The sequence below is a fragment of the Carettochelys insculpta genome, chromosome 3 (genome assembly GCF_033958435.1).
Source record: "Carettochelys insculpta isolate YL-2023 chromosome 3, ASM3395843v1, whole genome shotgun sequence".
Taxonomy (NCBI): Eukaryota; Metazoa; Chordata; order Testudines; family Carettochelyidae; genus Carettochelys; species Carettochelys insculpta.
This window is the reverse complement of record NC_134139.1, coordinates 6,017,614-6,037,295: the sequence shown is the minus strand read 5'-3', so window position 1 is coordinate 6,037,295 and position 19,682 is coordinate 6,017,614. Positions and strand designations below refer to the sequence as shown.

General features: G+C 45.0%; 1 protein-coding gene across 6 annotated transcripts in view; it reads left to right on the top strand.

Moving 5' to 3' along the window:
* LOC142010170 (bifunctional protein GlmU-like) overlaps nucleotides 1–15,911 on the top strand; it is a 62,174-nt gene extending 46,263 nt beyond the window's left edge. For 3 of the 6 annotated variants that reach the window (XR_012644708.1, XR_012644707.1, XR_012644709.1), the window contains 2 exons: nucleotides 12,874–13,056; nucleotides 15,492–15,911. Coding sequence is in view for 2 of the 6 variants with exons in the window: in XM_074988437.1 (XP_074844538.1) it covers nucleotides 2,417–2,485; nucleotides 12,874–13,056; nucleotides 15,492–15,743 (504 nt within the window). In the remaining 4 variants the exon portion in view is untranslated. Of the gene's footprint in view, nucleotides 1–2,409; nucleotides 2,486–9,392; nucleotides 9,417–12,873; nucleotides 13,057–15,491 lie in introns of those variants that run through there. The other 3 variants (XM_074988437.1, XM_074988438.1, XR_012644710.1) reach the window with 3 other exon arrangements.
* Nucleotides 15,912–19,682: the final 3,771 nt, after the last annotated feature.

The following is a 19,682-nucleotide window of genomic DNA, read 5'->3' as shown; positions in this document are numbered from 1 at the left end:
AGGCTATTTTTACAAGTCAGTTTTCAGGGCAGGTGTATACTTTCCTGTGGTATTTATTCCTATTAATAAATTTCTGATTGAACATGTGGGTCAGACTCCAGAGTGTGTTGTCTCCTTTTGGCACCACTTTTCTGGGTTTCCTAACCTCAGAGACAACATTTTCAAAAAAAAAAAAAAAAAGAAAAAAATGGCTTTTCTGCCATGTTAAAAAACAGCGGAGCTGACTCTAGAAGCAAGAGAAAAACGTGATTTAAACATCAAGTCAGCTCTTCATAGAGAACCAGAAAAACAGAGCATATCTGCCTAAGGCAATGACATATCTTTCCTCCTGATAAAGCGGTTTCATTAAATTCCTTCCCGGAGGAATCCTCACCTATGCCTTTATATCTGCTGCTGCCTTTTGGCAGCTATGTGCATAAAGTGAGAGAATTCAGGGTGAGAAAGAAAAAAAAAGTTGGGTGTCAAAACATCCCCAGCAGGGGGCAGCGCGGAGCCACATCACTCCAAGGGGAGCTCAGGGAAAGATTGTGTCTGCCAGAGGTGCAGTCTCTCTCTGAGCATCCCACTGTATGACTAGTATGCACATGCTGCTCTATGCTTTACACCATTGTGGCCAGTGCAATCTGCCAGCTGGTGTGGTGTGTGGGGAACAGACCTATGGCATCACTTCCCTCTGCCCTCTTTGGGCTGTGATACACCCCCAAGCACACGCTGCCTCTGCACTCACTCTTCTATACTTGTGTGGCATCCACTGACACACATGCTTGCATTAAGTAAAACCTCTCCATGCTCCTATGAAATCAGTAAGTAGTGTTATTTCTATACCCATTTCATTGAGAGGTAATCTGAGCCAAATTGCTGCTTGGTTAATTGCCTCAGGTCATACATAGTCAGTGACAAAGTTGTCTGGAGAACAGGACTCAGGTGTCCTGAGTACAAGAACCCCACAGTAAGCCCTGTGCAATATTCCCTCTTAAAGTCTTCTTTATCCAGAGGGATTGGGAGTTACCTATTTGGATTCTGAGGAAATACATTCCGTCAAAGGGCCTTTTCATATGGATAGTAATACTGGGGGGAAGAACTGTTGTGGCTCACGGTGAAGTACATTCTTCTGAGATATTTAGTTGCCTGGCAATCTCATTGAGCTTCTTTCCCCAGAAGGTAGAAGATGCAAAGTGAAGAGTGGTGACGTGACGTGTTCTCTGCATCCAGGGTGATCACCGTGTGCCACTGCCCTCGCAGGAGCATCCCAGAACAATTCTTCTAGCTCCTTGCTGTGTGACACCAAGACATTTACCAACCAAGAAAAAAAAATGACTTGCTGGATACGTCAGACCACTGGCTGACTCCCATAGCAAGAAAGGACAAGGCCTTTTTGAGCTTAGATAGTGTGGTGATGAGTGGAGTAAGAGAACCTGAACAGAACAGAATTTTTATTAGTCTACTATAGGTTTACCCTTAGTCTATAGAAACTAAGCAGCTCTGCTCTGGACAGGGAAAGATGGAAGGAAATAGTGAGAGAGGCGTCAGACACCAACAGGCACTGAGCCCATGGTTGTTGATGATGATGACGATGATGAGGTTTACCTTGGACCATTTTGTAATTAGTTCTGAGTGGAGATAATACTACATGTTATGTGCCCTGAGGGGTACCGATCTGACCCAACCCTGTGTTCTGCTGAGCCATTACACCCAACAAGAAATGGAAGAGAAATACCTTCCCCTTGTATCTCCTGCTCTAGGAGAAGATGAATGGAGCCTGAAATAGCCTCACTGAAGGGCATATCTCATTACTCCTGTAAGTCAACAACCACTTGAGTATCCAAGGATTTCAATCAAAGTGAGATGTGGAAAGGAGGACAAAGAGTCCCCAGGTTCACTGATTTCCACTTCCCCTCAGGGGCTGTTCAGCACAACTCTCCGGTGACAGCTGGGACAGAGGAGTGTTGTCCTTTGCCAACATAATGACTGGTCATCAGCTTGTAGACACAGGGGCTGTGTGAAACTCTGATCTGCTATTTAAAGTAAAGCTATGGCTAGCTAGCCTGAAAAATCAGAGAAGGGAATTACCCAGGCCCTCCTTGGATACTTATCCCTGACATACAGCAATAGGGTAGGTGCAAGAGTTAACTAACAGTGACATCATCTGTGTTAAATTTTGCAATGTTTAAAGCCTCAGAGAGAGACCCACCAGAGGGGCCTATTTGGCTGTTAATGCTGCTAGAGGCCAGGAACAGCGGGCAGAACACTGGGGAGATGTGTGCTAGAAGGTTTTGCACCTGAATCCAGGTGGTTGGCTCTCCTGGCCTAGGCTGGGCAGAGGAGAAAGCATTACAATGTACAGAGTACTGCTTCAGCAATGTTTCTTTATTGACTTTCCTTCCTGGCTTAGGTAAGAATAAAGGAACAGCCATTCATGGTTTTCCAAGATGACTTACAACTCATCACTTTCATAAGAACAGGGATCGCAATCATCAAACTTCTGGTAAGGCAGGATGGTCTTGCAGTCAGTGTGGTTCTCTGGGACTCAGGAAATTGGGATTCCGGCCTCTGCTATGGACTTCCTGTCTTAGCCTGGGCAAGTCACTTAGGTCAAGGTCCTCAGGGGTATTTAGGCTCCTAAGCAGCATTGAAATCAATGGGTGTTAGCAGCTTGACTACCTTTGAAGAGCTGAGCTTTGATAGCTCTGTGCCTCAGTTCCCCATCTGTAAAACTGAGCTAATAATGCTTTCTTTGTTGGTGTGGCATAGTCAGATTGGATGTTCGGTGCAGCCGGCCACCTCGCACTGTGTCTTCACACAGTGCAACGAAGGCCTGATCCCTGGCTATTTTCTCTGCTAAATGTAGTATCCAAGCTAGCCACCTGAATGAACAAAGCTAAGGCAAGGCCTGGACAACTTTTACCTCAGTTTAGAGATTAACGCTGCACTCTGCATTCCCACTGGGTGGTTAGCATGACTATCTGCTTGGCTCACTTGCATTTTTGAGAGCCCTCCACCTGGTTTGTATTTTTGAAGCCTCCAGAAGCCATTCAGAGCACCAGTCTAGGTATATAAATATAGATAGACACCAACTTTGTATGTGCTCTGGAGTGGGAGTACCAGAAAAAAAATAGTGGGTGCTCAGCATCCAACAATCAGCTGTCCAGCAGCAGGCAGGAGGTGATAGGTGGAGGAGCGGAATGCGGTAAGGTGAGCATGAGGCCTTAGAGAAAGGGCTGGAGCAGGGGTGGGGGTTGGGAGTGCACTCAGCCAGAAGGATCAAGGTCGGTGCTGGTGCAAGTAGGCTTCGCAAATTCTGGTTATTTGGGACCCAGCTTGTGGGTGGTTTCTTCCTGTTGCTGTTGTTTTAAGAGCAAGAGGTGCAGCAGGACCTATAGGTGCTTCTGTCATACCAAAAACTCTACCCCCACTTCTCCCCTGCCCCCAACCAACATCCCAGAGACATTTTGGAAGTATGAAAGGAAACGTTGACTTCAGCACATGCCCCAGGGAAAAGCTCTCGAAGTCCCAAGTTTAATATAGGAAGAAGAGAAGCACCAGCTTGGGCTTCTCAGATGAAGAAGGCCAACAATGAAGGGAATCTGGGAGAAGACAAACTCTGGGAGGTGACAAAGTTGTTATTAAAAATAGTTATACAAAGATGCAGTACAAGGTTCTGGTGACAACCCAACAAAGCTTTTCCCCTCATTGTTTATGCTGTCGCCAGCTCCCCATCACAGAATGGCAGTGTAGCCTTGTACTTCATGGTTCATTATCTGTTATTCTATTTATTAATGCGTTCTTGGGTCCTGGTGATGTGACAAATCATCCGTGCTTTTCTCTTATGGTTTAATAGGATTTTTCTAAAACCCCTCAGTGTTTACATAACCTTGCAATTCACAGTTATCTATCATTTATTCTCTACTTTATAGGCACTCAATAGAGCTGTTACAGTTAAGGTTCCTTCAGCCTGGACCATTTTAACAGTAGCATACTGCAGATTAATATTGTCGCATTCTTATAATGAGTGTTTCAATGAAATCAAATTTGGTGAGCCTTTGGAAATACACATACAGCTCAGCGAATGGGAGCTGCTGTCTATAGTATGTGAGTCCCAAGCCAGATTATGATATGAGGAGCATTTGGGAAGGCATACGTAACCAACCTGGATTCTGCAAGGAAGTAAAGTTCTCTTCTTTTTCCTTGGTTTTAAAAACTGGAAGGGTCAGCTCCTCAGCTGATGTCAATTGGCATATCTCCATTGTTGGTGATGGAGCTGTACTGATTTACAGGTTTAAAGCGTCTGAGAGCACCGGGCAACAATAGTGTAACAGCTTTATAAAGATGCACCACGATCCATATTGTGTGCATGTTATGGGTTCAAATCCTACTGGAGCTGCTGCTTCTTGTGTACGCTGTTTTGACAAGAGAGGAAAGGGTTTTCCTATTTCATAGGGACAACTCTCAAGGAGGTGTAGGCATGTTAGTCTGTACTTGCAGAAAACAACCAGGAATCCTGTGGCATCTTAAAGACTGACAGATTTAGGCCAGATCTACACTGGGGGACAAAATCGACACAAGATACGCAACTCTAACTACATGAATTGCATAGCTGGAGTCAACGTACCTGTCATTGATTTTCTGCACTGTCCCCACGGCAGCAGGTCAGCGAGAGAAACTCTCCCATAAACTTTCCTTACTCCTGCTGATTGTGGAGAGAACCATGATCGATGGTGACACTGACCACCTGATTTAGCTCAACCCTACTAGGCAGGCTAAATCGAACCCCAGAAGAGCAACCACCAGCACACTGACCCAGCAGGAAGTAGAGACAAGCCCTTATCTGAGTGGTGGATAAAAAGCCCTTTGCTGAATGCACAGCATGGAAATCACGGTGGGATTGCAACTCCATGAAGCTGCTGAAGTGGTTTTCACCCATGGACGCTTAAGCCTAGATAAATCTGTTAGTCTGTAAGATGCCACAGGACTCCTTGTTGCCTCTTCACAGGAGCACTCACAAACAGGGATTGGCAGTGGGTTTTTTTTGTCTTGGTACTTGCTGGATTGGCTCAGGCAGGGGAGGAGAGGGCAGCTGGTTTCATCAGTGTTACTGAGCATGCTCAGTCCATGTAAGCATGCTCATTACAAGCCAGGCAGTAGATGCACTTAGCCAAGGCTGTGCATGGGATTGTACGTGAGTGGTTAGCCCGTGCCATCACCTGCACCGCTGCGCCTATTTTTAATGTCCTAGGTCAGGCAGAGCTAACGTGCATATCTACCCAAGATGGAAATTACATCTCCAGTTGCATTATGGGCGTGCCTTAAGGCAGGGTGCAAACTCTCCTGTTTGCTACAGCACCACCAAAGAATCAACGGCAGTAGCCACATCAAAAACCTTCGTGGGACCAGGTGCAGAATTGTGCAAGGGCTCAGCCAGTGGACCCACTACTCAAATCTCCCAGGTAGCCGCTCTGTAGGCTATCACAGTCCATTAGGGAGTGGGTTCAAGTTCTGTCTTCTTAGGCTCCTGTGTGTTACCCATGTATTATGGTAGCACTCATAATCCCCAACTGAGATCTGGGTCCTATTGTGCCAGGTGCCGTACAGACATAAAGTAAAGACCCTTCTCTCCCTAGAGCTGACAATCTAAGTAGCATGAAAAGATGTGATTTTGCTTAACTCATAGAACAACACATGGCAGTGCTAGCAACAGAATGGCGGTCTCCTGATTCCTTGTCCACCACCCTAACCACTGAAACCTACTGCCTCCTCATCTGTTTATTTGAACTTTACCATGACTAGATCAGTCAGTGCATTGTCAGATTTTGCCTACATAAATTTGCTTAAATATTCCCTGTAGAATAATGTCTCCAATTGCTGGATAGCAGCATAAAACAGGCAGAAATATGACATCAACCAGGTATTAACAATGTGCATGAGTTAAACTGATGGTATCATTTTTTGATTTTGTTCAGAATCCCTTCACAATGGGTTGGTACCAGGGTGCGATCAATGGATTATGTTTTAGTCCCACATAAGCTAACCACAATTGATGGTTTAATAAACTGGTTGTGTGCATGGGGGAATTAATGTATTTACAAACCCTAATTAGTAGTTTGTTACTGTGATAGCAAATTTAAACAAATCTGTGGCATTACTGACCATCTGGATTAGCAATCTCCATTTTGAATTTAATTAGGAAATAGTTGTGATAGCAAACTTGCATTATTGGTTAGCTAATAATCATCTATATGCAGAAATTGAAATGAAGAATGCTATCATGCCAGTTTGTGAAATGTTGTAGATATGAAAGAGAACACACAAAAGACATGCTATCCTTTGGAGCTTAGGAAAACACAACAGCTGATTTTTAAAAAAAGATATTTTATTGAATCAAATGCAAATAACATAACTTTAAAAGTGTGCGACACAAATCTGGCAAACAGAAAGAAAATGAAGTTCATCTCTTCTGTTCCAGTGTTTCACTTATACTTACAACTCCTTTGAGCCCATGTAAAGTAGAAACTAGGAAAGCTACAATATGGGAATGGAATTTAAACTTGATGTTTCTGACCCTGGTCATCCTGAAAACCCAGGCTCAGCTGGGAGCTGTGTATTAAGTTCGTGCTTTGTTGCAGCTCAGGAAAAAGGAGGCAAACTTGGCCCTATGCCACCTTTATTCCTCCTTTAATCTTCAGTCCAAATGCATGCCCCAAAGCTGTGCCACGGCTGTTCTAAGTTGCATTGGCTGGAGAAGTAGCTGGTCAGGAACAGGAGAGGGGTTTGCAGTATCATTCAAATTTCAGTGTCCCAGGGCACTATGCTCAGAAGGTTCAGGAGAATTGTTCATTGCTAAACATAAATACCATGAAAACTTGGATCAGAGTTTGAATAGGAAAATGGCCAGCTCCCTACAGTGTTATCTGTAAGATGCGCTCTTGGGTGGCCATCTTGGAGAGATTCTGGTACTGCTCAGTCGATTAACAGAATGCCCACAGCCGGCTGCCTGTATTTCTACTGGTGGTGCACATCCACACCTTGGTGCATGTAGCAAAATTTATTCCTCACATGGATGGATAAAAATAGAGGGGACATTACTGCCCTGTGCTGGTTGCCATTTTAAATATTTGCTATTCCTCATTTCTAAAGTCAAAGGAATATGAACACATAGTAGATATCAGTATAGGGATCATAGATTATTTGCCATGTTCTTAGCACATATTTAGAAAATCCCTAAATGTCTCAGGTAGCATTTCCCACAAAATGAAAACCAGGAGCCACTTGATGAAATTAATAAGTAGCAGCTTGAATACAAACAAGAGGAAGTACTTTTTCATATAGGCTGTAGTGATGGCCAAAATAGCATGAGGATTTTAAAGAGAGAACTCTTTAAGTTCATGGGGGGTAAATCCATAAATGGCTATAAGCCAAGATGATTGGTGATGCAGCTATAAGCTTCGGGCAACATAAACCTCTGACAGCTAAAAGTTGGGAGGAAAAAAGCGGGTAGGTGTCTCCAATTGCCTTGTTCTGTATCTCCCCGATAACGCTCTGGGGTTGGCCACTGTTGGAGACAAGATAAAGGGCTAGCTCAACCATTGGTATGAACCAGTTGGCTCATGTTTATGTTCTTAGACAAGGTATGTGAGATAGTATCTTTTATGGGACCAATGTCTTTTGGTGAAAGGAACACAATTTTATGCTGCAGAGAATCCTTCTCTGGGAAAGGTACTCAGAGTGTCAGAGCTAAGTACAGGGTAGGACAGATTGTTTAGCCCAGGAGTGGCCAACACATGGTCTGCAGGCTGGAATCCGGCCTACCAAGCATTTTTATCCAGCCCGTAAGGTCACCTCACTGCAGCAGCTTTTTGCCGTTGGCCAAGCTGGCCAAAGTGAGTGTAGGGCATGGCGTGTAGTCAAGCTGGGCCAGGGGTTGGCAACCTGTGGCTCCAGATCCCCATGTGGCTCTTTAAGGAGTCACTGGTGGCTTTGGGTGTTGCCACCACTGACTCCACTTGCAGCTGCCTGCCCTGCTGCCACTGAAATAATGGAAGTAAATTTAATTGGTTGAATGACTGGCAGGGTGGTGGGAGGGATCCAGCCATTCAACCAATTAAATTTAGTTTCATTGTTTCAATGTGGCAGGGCAGGGAGCTGCCCATGCTGCAGGTGGGGGAAGCGAGCAGGAGAGCTGGGGGTAGGGGCAACTGAGTCTGCCCCTGTTAAAGCCATGCAGCCCCACTGAGGAGACAGTGGGGGAGGAGCAGAGGGAGGGAGGTGGTGTATATAGCTGGAGGAGCTTGTTGTCTGAGGTAGGTTAATCCTGGGGGTGGGGAAGCAGATTTGGGGTCTGAGAGCTGAGGTGGGTAAAGCATAGAGATGGGGGGGATTGGGGCTAAGAGGGGGTCAAACCTAGGGGTGGGGGCAGGTTTGTGGGATGGGGGGCAAAGTTTGAGGATACAGGGGTGGATTTGGTGGCTGAGGCAGGTAAAGCCTGAAGATGGGGTTAACTTAACTTTCTAACTGGTACAAGTCATTGCGTGTGCACTGTTCTTAAAATAGGGGTGACAAAAAGCATGGTTGGACGTTAATTTTTAAGGACTCTCGCGTATTCACATGTTTTGTGGCTTTTGAGGTACTGAATTTTTAACTGAATTTGAAAAAATGGTTCTTCTCACTATTTTGGTTGCAGACCCGCTGCTTTAGGCTAATAAAATATCAATTTGTGCAGCATTTTTCTGTTTGAAAGACTATGCTATTTCGTGTTTGGCCCCCGAGAACATGTAGAAAAATTGCTGTGTGGCCCCTGATGGAAAAAGGTTGGCTACCCCTGGTTTAGCCTAAGGAGATAACACATTCTAAGTGGCCATTCGAGGTCCCCTGGAAGTGGCCCGTTAACACTTCTGCAGTCCTAGGACAAACAAATGGTCAGGGATTAGAGAATTTCAGTAATAATGTTTTCAGGCCCCCATCAGCACAGCGTCTGATCATTTCATGGTCTTTAACCTTTGTAGCCATATGACACCCCTGTGCATGAGAGGTGTTGTATGCCTCCCTTTTTGCAGATGGAGCGTTGAGGTAGGAAGAGACCACATCAAAGGTCATATAGGACATCAGTGACAGAGAAGGAGATGGGGCCCTGGTTGCATTTTACCCCCAGGAACATCCGTCTTCTCAAGTGGGTGAGATTTCAAATGTTAATCCTTTAACTGCTCCGTCTAATAAAGGAGACAAGTTTAGGAAAAAATCCCACATCACTTTGTTCTTGAATACGTGGAGATAAAAATGCACTGAGTGTAAATTAACATTGGGTTTTTCAGTTACGGGTGACATGAACCATGGTGACCCAAATAGGGTTTGATCCAACACCTGACAAAGGGCAACAGAAGGACTCCTATGGACTTATGGGGCATTGACCTACATCCATGGAAAGGGTAGGGACTCTCCTTAGTTTTGTGCTTTTGTGCTCTAAGTGTGTGGCTGGCTGGAGAGGGGAGCAAAGAGGGCAGTTGCCCTGGAGCCCAGCATTTTGAAAGGGTCTGGAATTCAGGAGCTGCTCCTTTGACAATGGTGGAGACAGAGCTCCGGTACTGTTAGAAATGCCATGGCAGTGCTGCTCTGTGTGGCTCTGGGGAGTCAGGGAGGCTAGTGCTGTGGTCCCAGCAGCACCAGAGAGGGACAGCACTTGATCCCACCCCTTCCGCCCAGGGCCCCGCCTCTTCTGGGCATGAATTTGGGGCCCCTCCTCCCACCTTCCCTGGGGCCCCGGTGGCTGTCAGCCCTGCTGATTTTTGGCATTTAAAAACGCATGAGAATGGGCAGGCAGATAGGCTTCCGTTTCTGCAAATGTGCACAGAGTACAAATGATTGTTTCAAGCTCACAACTGAACAAACGTTAGATGTTTCTTTAAAAATACAGGCTGCAAGTCTCAGTTAATTTGCACATTGTCCCTTTATACTTCTCTGCAGGACTCTAGATAACAGGGGGACCCAATAAGCTTTCCAGATTAAAGCAAAACATATACACTGCAAATAATAAACAACCAAATTGCTGCAGTTTTAATAGAACTTGATATTGAGAAACTCTTCATATCTCATAACAGACAATGAAGTTTCTGTAGGAGCTCTAGATTACTTAATGTTGAAAGGAATCCTCCCATGGCTTCATCAAGTCACTGTGTAAAATTGTTAGAGATCTCCACCAGCTAATAAATTTGATTTGGGGTTTGTTTTGCTGGTATTTGTTCAACCTCTCAGAGAACTCCAGTTACTGTATTCAAATGCAGAATTGAAATGCCTGTTTTAGTATCCTCTGGGACTGAAAATAAAACTCAGGGAGAGAATATGAATGTTGGTTGGTTTTCTTTTTAAGCGGGTGCATTATTATTTGATGAGCTACATGTAGGCTAAAAGCATTTATTTTGTTTCAAATATGTTACTGAGTAGTAAAACTAGCTTATATCATTGCCTCCTATGGAGATGTGTGCCTGTTGCTCTGGAAGGGAGATAAATAATGAAATCTGTGCCTTAGTCCCACCGTTCTTTTCTTTATGGCTCTGGCCCCAGTGCCCCTTGTTCATTTATACTATGCAAAATACAACAGAGGAGAAGACTAGATTGTGCTGTTTGATACATCCCAGTACACACACTGCCCTATCTCAGAAGCAGCTGGGGGCGGTGCAGTGAGTTGGCACCAGAGGGGGTTGGCAAACGTGTTTTGTTCTTGTGAAAAGCTTCAACGAAATGAAAAACAGTTTTGTTTCTATCATTTTTTTTTCATAAAAAACAACAAACACACGCCAGATCCTGAAAATTCTTTTGGATGTCAGTGCTTCAGTGGCCAAAATGTGACACATATTACGGGTTTGGATGATTTTTGAAAAAAAAAAACCCAAACCCCTCAATTTACTTTAAAAAAAAAAAGGAAAGTTCTCCTGGAATCTTCCATTTTGGCAAAAAAAAATCACATTTTTTGCAGTAAAAAAACCTGTTTCAGATGAAAATGGTCAGCTGTGCTAGTGACGCCCTTCTGAGGTGCAGTTCTCTCCCCGGCTCCTCCTTGCTCTGGGAGAGAAACAGTTTGCAGTATATCTGTACCTGCAACAACTTATACTCTACGGCCATGGGACACAGGGCAAGGTGGGAGGGTGGCCTGGCTTGTGCCCAAAAGAGGCAGGGCCAATAGTGAAAGGGGCAGGGCCAAGAGCAGTCAGCTCTCAACGCTGCCCAGACTAGTGGTTCCCAACCTTTTCCAGGTGAGGACGCATATTGACAATTCAGGAAGACTTGGTGGCCCAAGGGTGGAGGGGAGGTGAAAATTATTTACTGCAGGAGTCTGTTAAGTGGCCTGCCTGGGATGGCTACGAATAACAAAGGTGGAGAAGTGGATTTTGTAATGTGTAATGGCTTCTCTATTGATGGCAATAGCTGCTGGATGTGGCAGTGTTAAGGAGCTGCTGGCGACCCTTAACAAATCTAATTGTGACCTGTGTTTGTCTCCGGACCCATAGGTTGGGAATCCCTGGCCAAGACCATGCTGCTGGGTCACCCCCTCACAACTGCATGCTCCCAGTGCAAAGGGCCCAGAGCTCTGGCTGCCAGCAAAATGCCAGGCCCAGGGTTGACGGCCCCTGTCCCCCCGTCCCTGTCGATGGGCCTCCTCACCTGTGCTGGCCAGCTAGTTTAGGGGGTGGAGCCAAGGCTCTCTTTCTCCCTGACCATCTGCACCGGGGTGGAAGTAAGGCAGTCACACAATCTCCTTTGTTCCTGTGTGATCTGCTTGCCAGATTCAGGTAGCTCCTGGTGGGGCGGGGGGGTATTATATAGGGAGAATCACCGCTTTGTGCAGGCATCTGGAACGTCACAGTCTCAGCCTAAGACAAAAGGACACTGGGCTAAATAACCAGCATTTAGGGCCATTATTAAGACTTTCAAAGCCCACTGGCAGATTTAGGGATGCAGTGCTCATTTGTTTCAGTGACAGGTTGGTGGCTCAGTCCCATAGGCCAGCGTTGGAAAACGCAGCCTGTTCCTCCAGCAAGACACAAGCTGACTGTGAGGCCACCTCCTCAGGCCCTGTACCTATTTGCCTGTCAAGCTGTGTTTTATGTAGGCAGTCGATTCCATTTCTACTGTGCTCTGATTATCATCTCCTACGGCAGCTTCCTCTCTCTAGCCTGCTGGACTTTCTCCACAGCCCTTTTCCATCTGTCCAACATGCAGCCACAAAAATCACCCACCTTGTTTCTAGACTGAGAGAGGCGAGTCGGCTGGGGAAGAGGAGAGAGAAGTCATGCCGGGTCAGACTTTGCTGAGGTGCCGGGACAACATTGGGAGACACCTCACATTTACCAGCATCCCCTGAGACCAGTGTGATGTCACTGCCTAGCCTGAGGAGCTCTGGGCAGCACCTAGCAGCTCCAGAAGCACAGGGCATGACCATATGGCTCTCTGAAATGCTTGGTTGTGGGGTTGAGGCACTAGGCTGGCACTCAGGAGATCTGGTTCAAGTTCTGTTTTTTCCCATAAAGTCTCTCTGTTGCTCAAGCAAATCACTTCCTTCCTCTGTACCGGTTTCCCATTTGCGAAGTGTGGATGTCAGTATTTCTTCTCCCACCCTTTGTCTAGCTTGTTTCTTTAGAGTGTAAATTCTTATGCACTGTGTCTGGACAGTGCCTAGCACAATGAGCCTCTCGGAGACCCAATTAACACTTGCTTCAAAATGAGAGACTATCACAGGAAGAGGGATGTTCTAAGGCCGTACAATAAAAATGGATTTTCCACCATGTTCTCGTGTACTCTGTTGACCCACTGAAGCTCTGCTATAAAGGAAGGATTTATTAAGGAAGACGAGTGTGAGCTATTACCATGGTAAACTTCTCTTCCGCACAGGCTGGACCGAGTGCCCTTTCTGTTTATGCCATCCGTTTGGGTCCAGGAGAGGACATTGTCACCTCTTTGTTAAACATTGTAGAAGACAAGAAGCTAAAAGCTCCATTTGTCATGACTTGTGTGGGCAGCATCACCAAAGCAACACTGAGACTGGCCAATGACACCACATCAAATGCGAATAAGGTATTGGACACACGTTGTGATGTCTTAGCAATGCGTATGCATAAAATGGTGTGTTCACAGAGAAGACCTGGAGATGTGGTCAGTTTCTGGTTATTCCTCTGCAAAGTTTAAGGGTCAGCTGTTCAGCAGGTGTCAACTGGTGGAGCTCTGCTCCAGTCAATGCTGCTGACGGTCTGGCCTTCGGTGCAAAAAGCCAAGCAGAACTCTAAATCTGTTCCATTCTATGTCTAAGCATAGGGCAGAAACCATATTTTCTCAGTAAGTTTTTTATAATCTTTACGGTAGGTGATTTCTTTGTATCAAAGGCATTCTGGTGATTGCAAATTGCAATGTGTATATGGAATATTGCCAGGTCTAGGGTTAAGACTATAAAAACATAAAAATGGTCATATTGGGTCAGACCAAAGATGCATCCAGCCCAGTATCTTGTCTTCCAATGGTGGCCAATGCCATGTGTCAAATGGGGAATGAACAGAACAGGTAATCATCAAGTGATGCATCCCCTGTCATCCATTCCCAGCCTCTGCCAAACAGAGAATAGGGACACCAACCATCCCTGCCTATCGTGGCTGATATCCATTGATGGACCTACCACCCATGAGGTTTTCCCCTTGTTTTTTGAAACCTATCATAGCTATATGTTCACCTTCCTGCTGGTGGCTTACCTGACTGTTGTAGCGCAACTGAAATATGAAGACCTGTATTTTCTAAGCAAAGCCGACAGCTGTGCTTGCTAAATTGCTTATGTATCTGTAGTTGCACCCAAGCCTATAAACCTATCCATTTGCATCTCCTTTTGTATACCTGATATGATAATCTGGCCCAAAGTAATGCTTAGTACTTTTTCAGGTGCCATTGTTTCACATGGTTTGAATACATACCAGTAGAGCCTCTGACGGGTGTGCAGGCCCAGTTTTTCAAAAGTGACTAGTAAACTGAAGTTCTCCTGTTTTTGAATGCCTGCTTGGGGGTCCCATAAAGAGGCTTTGTTTTAGAGATTGGATGCTCAGCCTTTTCTGGAAAGCAGGCTCCTTTAAAGAGTCTCAAGTGAAGCATACACAATCTGGGGTGCCCCATATCAGTTTTGAAAATGTAGGCCGTTTTAGTAAAATTTTCGGAAATGACTAAGGCTCTGTCTATACTAGTCAAAGTAAGTCAACTGCAGATATGCAATTCTAGCTGCGGCAATTTTGTAGCTAGAATCGATATATCTGCACTCGGTTTACTTAGCCATCCTCACTGAAGAAAGTCAATGGGAGCATTTCTCTCGATGACGTCTCTTACTCCTCGTGTCTCGCGAGGAGCACTGGGGTCAAATGCGACCTCTGAGAGGTCAATTTCGTGCATGCCTACCAGACACACAAAATTGAACTCCAGAAGATCAACTCTAAGTTGGTCGATCTTCTGGGCTAGTGTATATATAGCCTAAGTGACATTGGTGATTGAAAGTCAGTGGGGTGCTTGGACCTGCCATAAGGGTAGGGGACTGGACTTGATGATGTCCTGAGATCCCGTTCAGTTCTAGAATTCTATGATTCTGTGAGACTTGAGATCACAGAGGCCAGACTTTTTAAGGGATTTAGATGGATAAAGATGCAAAGAGGCACTTATTGAAAGTTTCAGAAGACATCTAGGGTGCGTCTACACTTGCATTCCTCGTTCAAAAGAGGTATGCAAATGAGGTAAATAAAAAATGCAAATAATGTATAAATTTGCATATTCTGTGCTTCATTTGCATATTCTAATTTCAAAAGAGCTTCTTTCGAAAGAAGAAAGCCAGTGTAGACACTGCTCTTTCGAAAGTAAACCCATCTTTGAAAGAATCCTTCGTCCCATTAAATAAAGGGAAGAAGGATTCTGTCAAAGATGGGGTTTACTTTCGAAACAGCAGCGTCTACACTGGCTTTCTTCTTTTGAAGGAAGCTCTTTTGAAATTAGAATATGCAAATGAGGCACCACGTATGCAAATTTATACCTCATTTGCATTCTCGATTTACCTCATTTGCATACCTCTTTCGAAAGAAGAATGCAAGTGTAGACGCACCCCGAGGGTCCAGAGCCTCAAAAGTATTCAGGCACTTAACTCTTTTGAGAATCTGGACTCGAGGCACCCTAGTCTCCTTGATTTCCTTTTGATTTCAATGGGAGTTTGGTGCCTACGCGTGTTCAGAAATCCCACTAGGTACTTATTTGCATTTTAGGTGTCTAAATATCTTAAAAAATCTGGCCCTAAGTACCTAAATCATTATGGCAAATAGGAGTTAGGGGCCCATGTCATTTAAGCGCATTTGCAAAAAAATGAATCCTTTATTCCTTAAGATTCGAGAATGAATGTGTGCCAGCCTATTGTGATGTCCTTGATACCAGAGTGTGAATAAAGCCGTGCTTGTCACACTTGCAACTGACATCTCGTTCTCCTGTTTTAATTGCTTTAGATTATTCATCTAAACGAGAGGTTTGAAATCGTCTCCCTGGTTGGAACCCTGAACAAAGCGCCTCATCTCCACATCTGCCTGTCTGATAAGGGTGGGAAGACTGTCGGAGGGCATGTCATCAGTGACTTGCAGGTCTTCACTACAGCCGAGATAGTGATCGGCGAATGCACAGGCCTGCAGTTCACCCGGGAGATGGATGATCGCACAGGTTTCCCAGAACTTGTCATTAGTTCTTGCTCTGAAAAGGCCTGATAATTTCTACCCTGTAAATTATCTGCCATGCCTCCAAAAAAGTGGATTAAATAAATGGGGTTGGAGCATGCTTTCCTTGCTCTTAGCTATTAGCTTATTGATTCCGACATATTTTCACGCAGAGAACAATCAATTCTTCAGAGGATGGACAGAATAAAATAATTTCAAGCAAACTCTTCAAATGACTTGTCATTAATTTGCCTTTTGCCAGCACTTGTTCACTCCAAACAAGATGTGTTTAGCTTCCTCCAAGTATTAACTGAGTTGTGCCCTGGGGATTTTCTAAGACTGATTGGCCAGGAAGGAGGGGGACGGTGGGGGCTGGCGAGGGCTAATGAATGCACTATGTTTGCTCATCTTTACAGAGTCACTTATTACCACTAATTGGGAGGGACAGTTCAAACAAGCACAGAGGAGCAGTTGTCACATGAGCGTGACATGGTTTTAAAGAGGCAGTCAGGGATGACTGCGCTGCCTGGTCCTGGCCCCTGAACTCCTAGAATGCTGGCTGGAGGCCTAGCACATCGCCTCCTTAGAGTGGAGCCTTTGTCAGGGAGTGCTATTAGAAGTCTGCAGTCTTAAGAAATCTGGGCAAGCCAAGTCATTTCAGGGAGCTATAGACAGACATGCAGCTGTCTGGGACACTTAGAAAGTCAACAGCTGACGGAAGGGGTGGGCTTCTGGCTTGGCTCGAGATGGATTTAAAGATGTGATCTGAATTAATTTGTGGCACATAGTTTGGGTTTGTTTTCTTGAAGAGTCCCTTTGATTTTGGAATACTTGGTGTTAGTGGGAGTCTCATATTAATACAGGACACACTTTGCACATTGTTTCACAACTGCCTGGCGGTAGCTGTGGATTGTTTGTTGTCTGTTTCCCTTAGCCGAATGCAGAAATGTTAATTTTTGACTCTGGTCAGCTGGAATGACAACCCCCTCCAAACATAGCTAATGGGTCCATGTTATTTTTGCTTTAAAGCACTGTCCTTCCAGGTAAATACTTTTTTATTCACTGTCACATTCCCAGATTAAAACCATTTGAATTATTCTGATATAAACGGATTGTGTCTTTCGCCTATAAATTTAGCTTCAGCATCAATGTTTTGCTGGTATTTGTGGGGAGGGAAATTTTACTGAAATCCGTAACCGGGGTAAATATGCTTTGAAAATATTAACACACTTTTATTTACCTGCCACATTTTTGATTCACAATAGGTTGCCCATTGAGGGAATGACAATGAGTTTGATGGTGTGTGATGTTGTAGGCTGTGTGAGGGAAAAATTACTTTTTGAAAGAGGAATATATAATGAAGACGTTATATTTGGCTTTAAATCTGACAGCCCTGCTGAGTGTAGTCCAGTGGGACTGAAGGAAGGGCCAGATTTTGATTTACATGTAGGCCCCATCTCTGGCAATTAATATATAATTACTATCAATCATGATACAGGTTGAACCTGTCTGGTCCGGCTCTCTCTGGTTCAGCAACATCCGTGAGCCAGCATGATTCTAGTTAGCTGGATGACCACTTATCATGAGTGTGGCCAAGTTTCCCATGGGCACATAAACATTTTTGGCAGACACCAGTGTCCTCTTCAAGGTGCTACAGGACTGCTTGCTTTGTTTCCGTGTTCTGCCCTGTTATTTAGCTCTAATTTACCCCAAGTGTCTTCTAAGAGCCCAGTAAGCAGTGGAAGAGTTGGCAATGCTGCTAGACAATATTGACCTCTCATGGTTCGGCGAATTCTCTTGTTTGACATCGATCAGGTCCTGGGAGTGTTGGACTAGACAGGTTCAACCTACAGTAAGATTGTGTCCAAAGTCCCCAGTTTGGGCTGGGGCTAGACTATGCTGCATGGTGTAAAATCATCCCCTTTAAGGGCTATTTACATTGCTAATGCAGCGTGAAGGCACTTTGTGTGAATGAGAATCTGACCACAAGTGTTTGTACAATTGGGCCTTCTGGTGGACTACATGATAAAGTAAGTGCTTGGTGACAAAGCTGTTGAATTGAGTTTTGAATTCTTGTTTTATTAATTCTTTCAAAGAATTGACCGGTATAAAACTGGACAGTAGCGGAATCTGTTGATGCTAGGCCCAGTTTTGACACCCAGGGTGAGTGGTGCCTTGCCTCTGAAAACAGCTCCCTCGAAGGCCCATATGCAAGAACTGGGGGTGGAGGCCAAAGGAATTCAAAATAGTCATGCAGTGAGTGTGCATAAGGGAAGTTAATGAAAAATTTGAGTGGTAACAGTGATTGGTAAAATGATTTTGTTATAGCATATTAAAAATGTAAACAGTAATTAAGGTTTTTACCTTCTGGGATCTTAGGGGACAGCAAATCAAGGCCACTAGCTTCCCCAGTCCAGTCTGGGGAAAGCTTCTGAGGGTGAGATCTGAGCCAAAGCTGCCTACTCTCTGTACATCCATTTTCTCCACTCACAGTGACACCCCCTTGCAGCATCCCTCTCCATGCACAGCAAGTACTGTGCAGGGGTCCTCCTTGTCTCTCTCTCTTCCCTGTTGCTAGTGGCCAGGGACGTGCTGGGAAATATAGTCCCTTTCCTGCTCCAAGGTCAGCTGTCTATGCAGGGAGCTGGCCAAGGAACTACAGCTCCCAGGGTGCCTTGGGTTCCCCCATCATGCCCTGCAGGCTTCCCCTGCACAGTGCAGGAGGGAGGAAGGGAGAACAATTGGACAGATGGAAGTGCCTTTGCACCCTTCATACATACACCCCACATACGGGCCTGCTTGGTTTTCAGTAGAGTTCCTCTTGGAGACAGGAATGTGAGCAAGGGTGACAGAATTGCACACAGGAGTAACTTGACTTTTGTCTGTCCACGTGTCCATTTCTGGGGGTGTAAAAATGACAGGCCTGACTCCAGTGAGAGTTGCAGGTCCTCAGCACATCTCAGAACCAAGCTCTCAGGACCCAGGAACCAATTCAGCCAAATGTTCCCTTTGAAGTAAGTGTGTCAGTGCTTTGGTAAACAAGGATGGTTTGTGGAAGTGGAGCACAAATCCTGCTTGCCTGTGTGCACAATGAGTCCCCATTGAAGTCAATTGGCTGCTCTCCCAGGGCTGAGGGGAGCACACATTTCCCTCCACCATAACCCTATGCCTTACAAGGTTCCTGCATTATAGGCATTAGGGATACTCTAGGCAGCATCAGGAATAACCCTAGGTAGCATGAGTCCCTTTGCCAGGGACTTTGGAGCAAATTGGGAGCACCTTAGATATACACCAGGACTCTAACAGAGTTTAAAAAAGAGCTCGATAAATATTTGGAGGTTAGATCCATAGATGGCTATTAGCAAGGGGTAAGGTTTGGTGACTAGCCTTTTGTCGAAGGCAGGAGATGGATGGCAGGAGACAAATCGCTTGACCATTGTCTTTGGTTCACCTCCTCTGGAGCACCTGGCACTGGCTACTGTTGGCAGACAGGATACTGGGCTAGATGGACCTTTGGTCTGACCCAGTATGGCCATTCTTATGTTCTTATGTACACCTGAGGCAATGGCTATGCATCGTTATTGATTCCTTGGGGGTCACCATGGATCTCAAGCAATATGCAGGTTTGGGGGAGTTGGTCCCTGGGGCTCTTCTACAGAAGGGCAAACCCTTTCACTAAACAGACCAATGTGAAGAAATCATGTAGCAATGTCTTCCCCCTTCGGTTCATTGGGTGAGTTTTAAAACAAGAAGGGGAGTGAGCCAGACCCTAGATTCCATTAATCCTTGTTTGTTGTCTGATTTTGAATTGTAGATTCCATGGTCCAGTTTTCAGCCTTTCCAAGCTTATATTCTTGTCTGATTTTTTTTTAAATATGGAAAAGTGGAAATGACAGGCTTGGATTTTGTTTAATTAGTTATTCCTGCTCCCTTTACAAAGAGCATCACATTTTCTGTTCTAAGGCAAGACTACAAAGATTATGCCTGTCT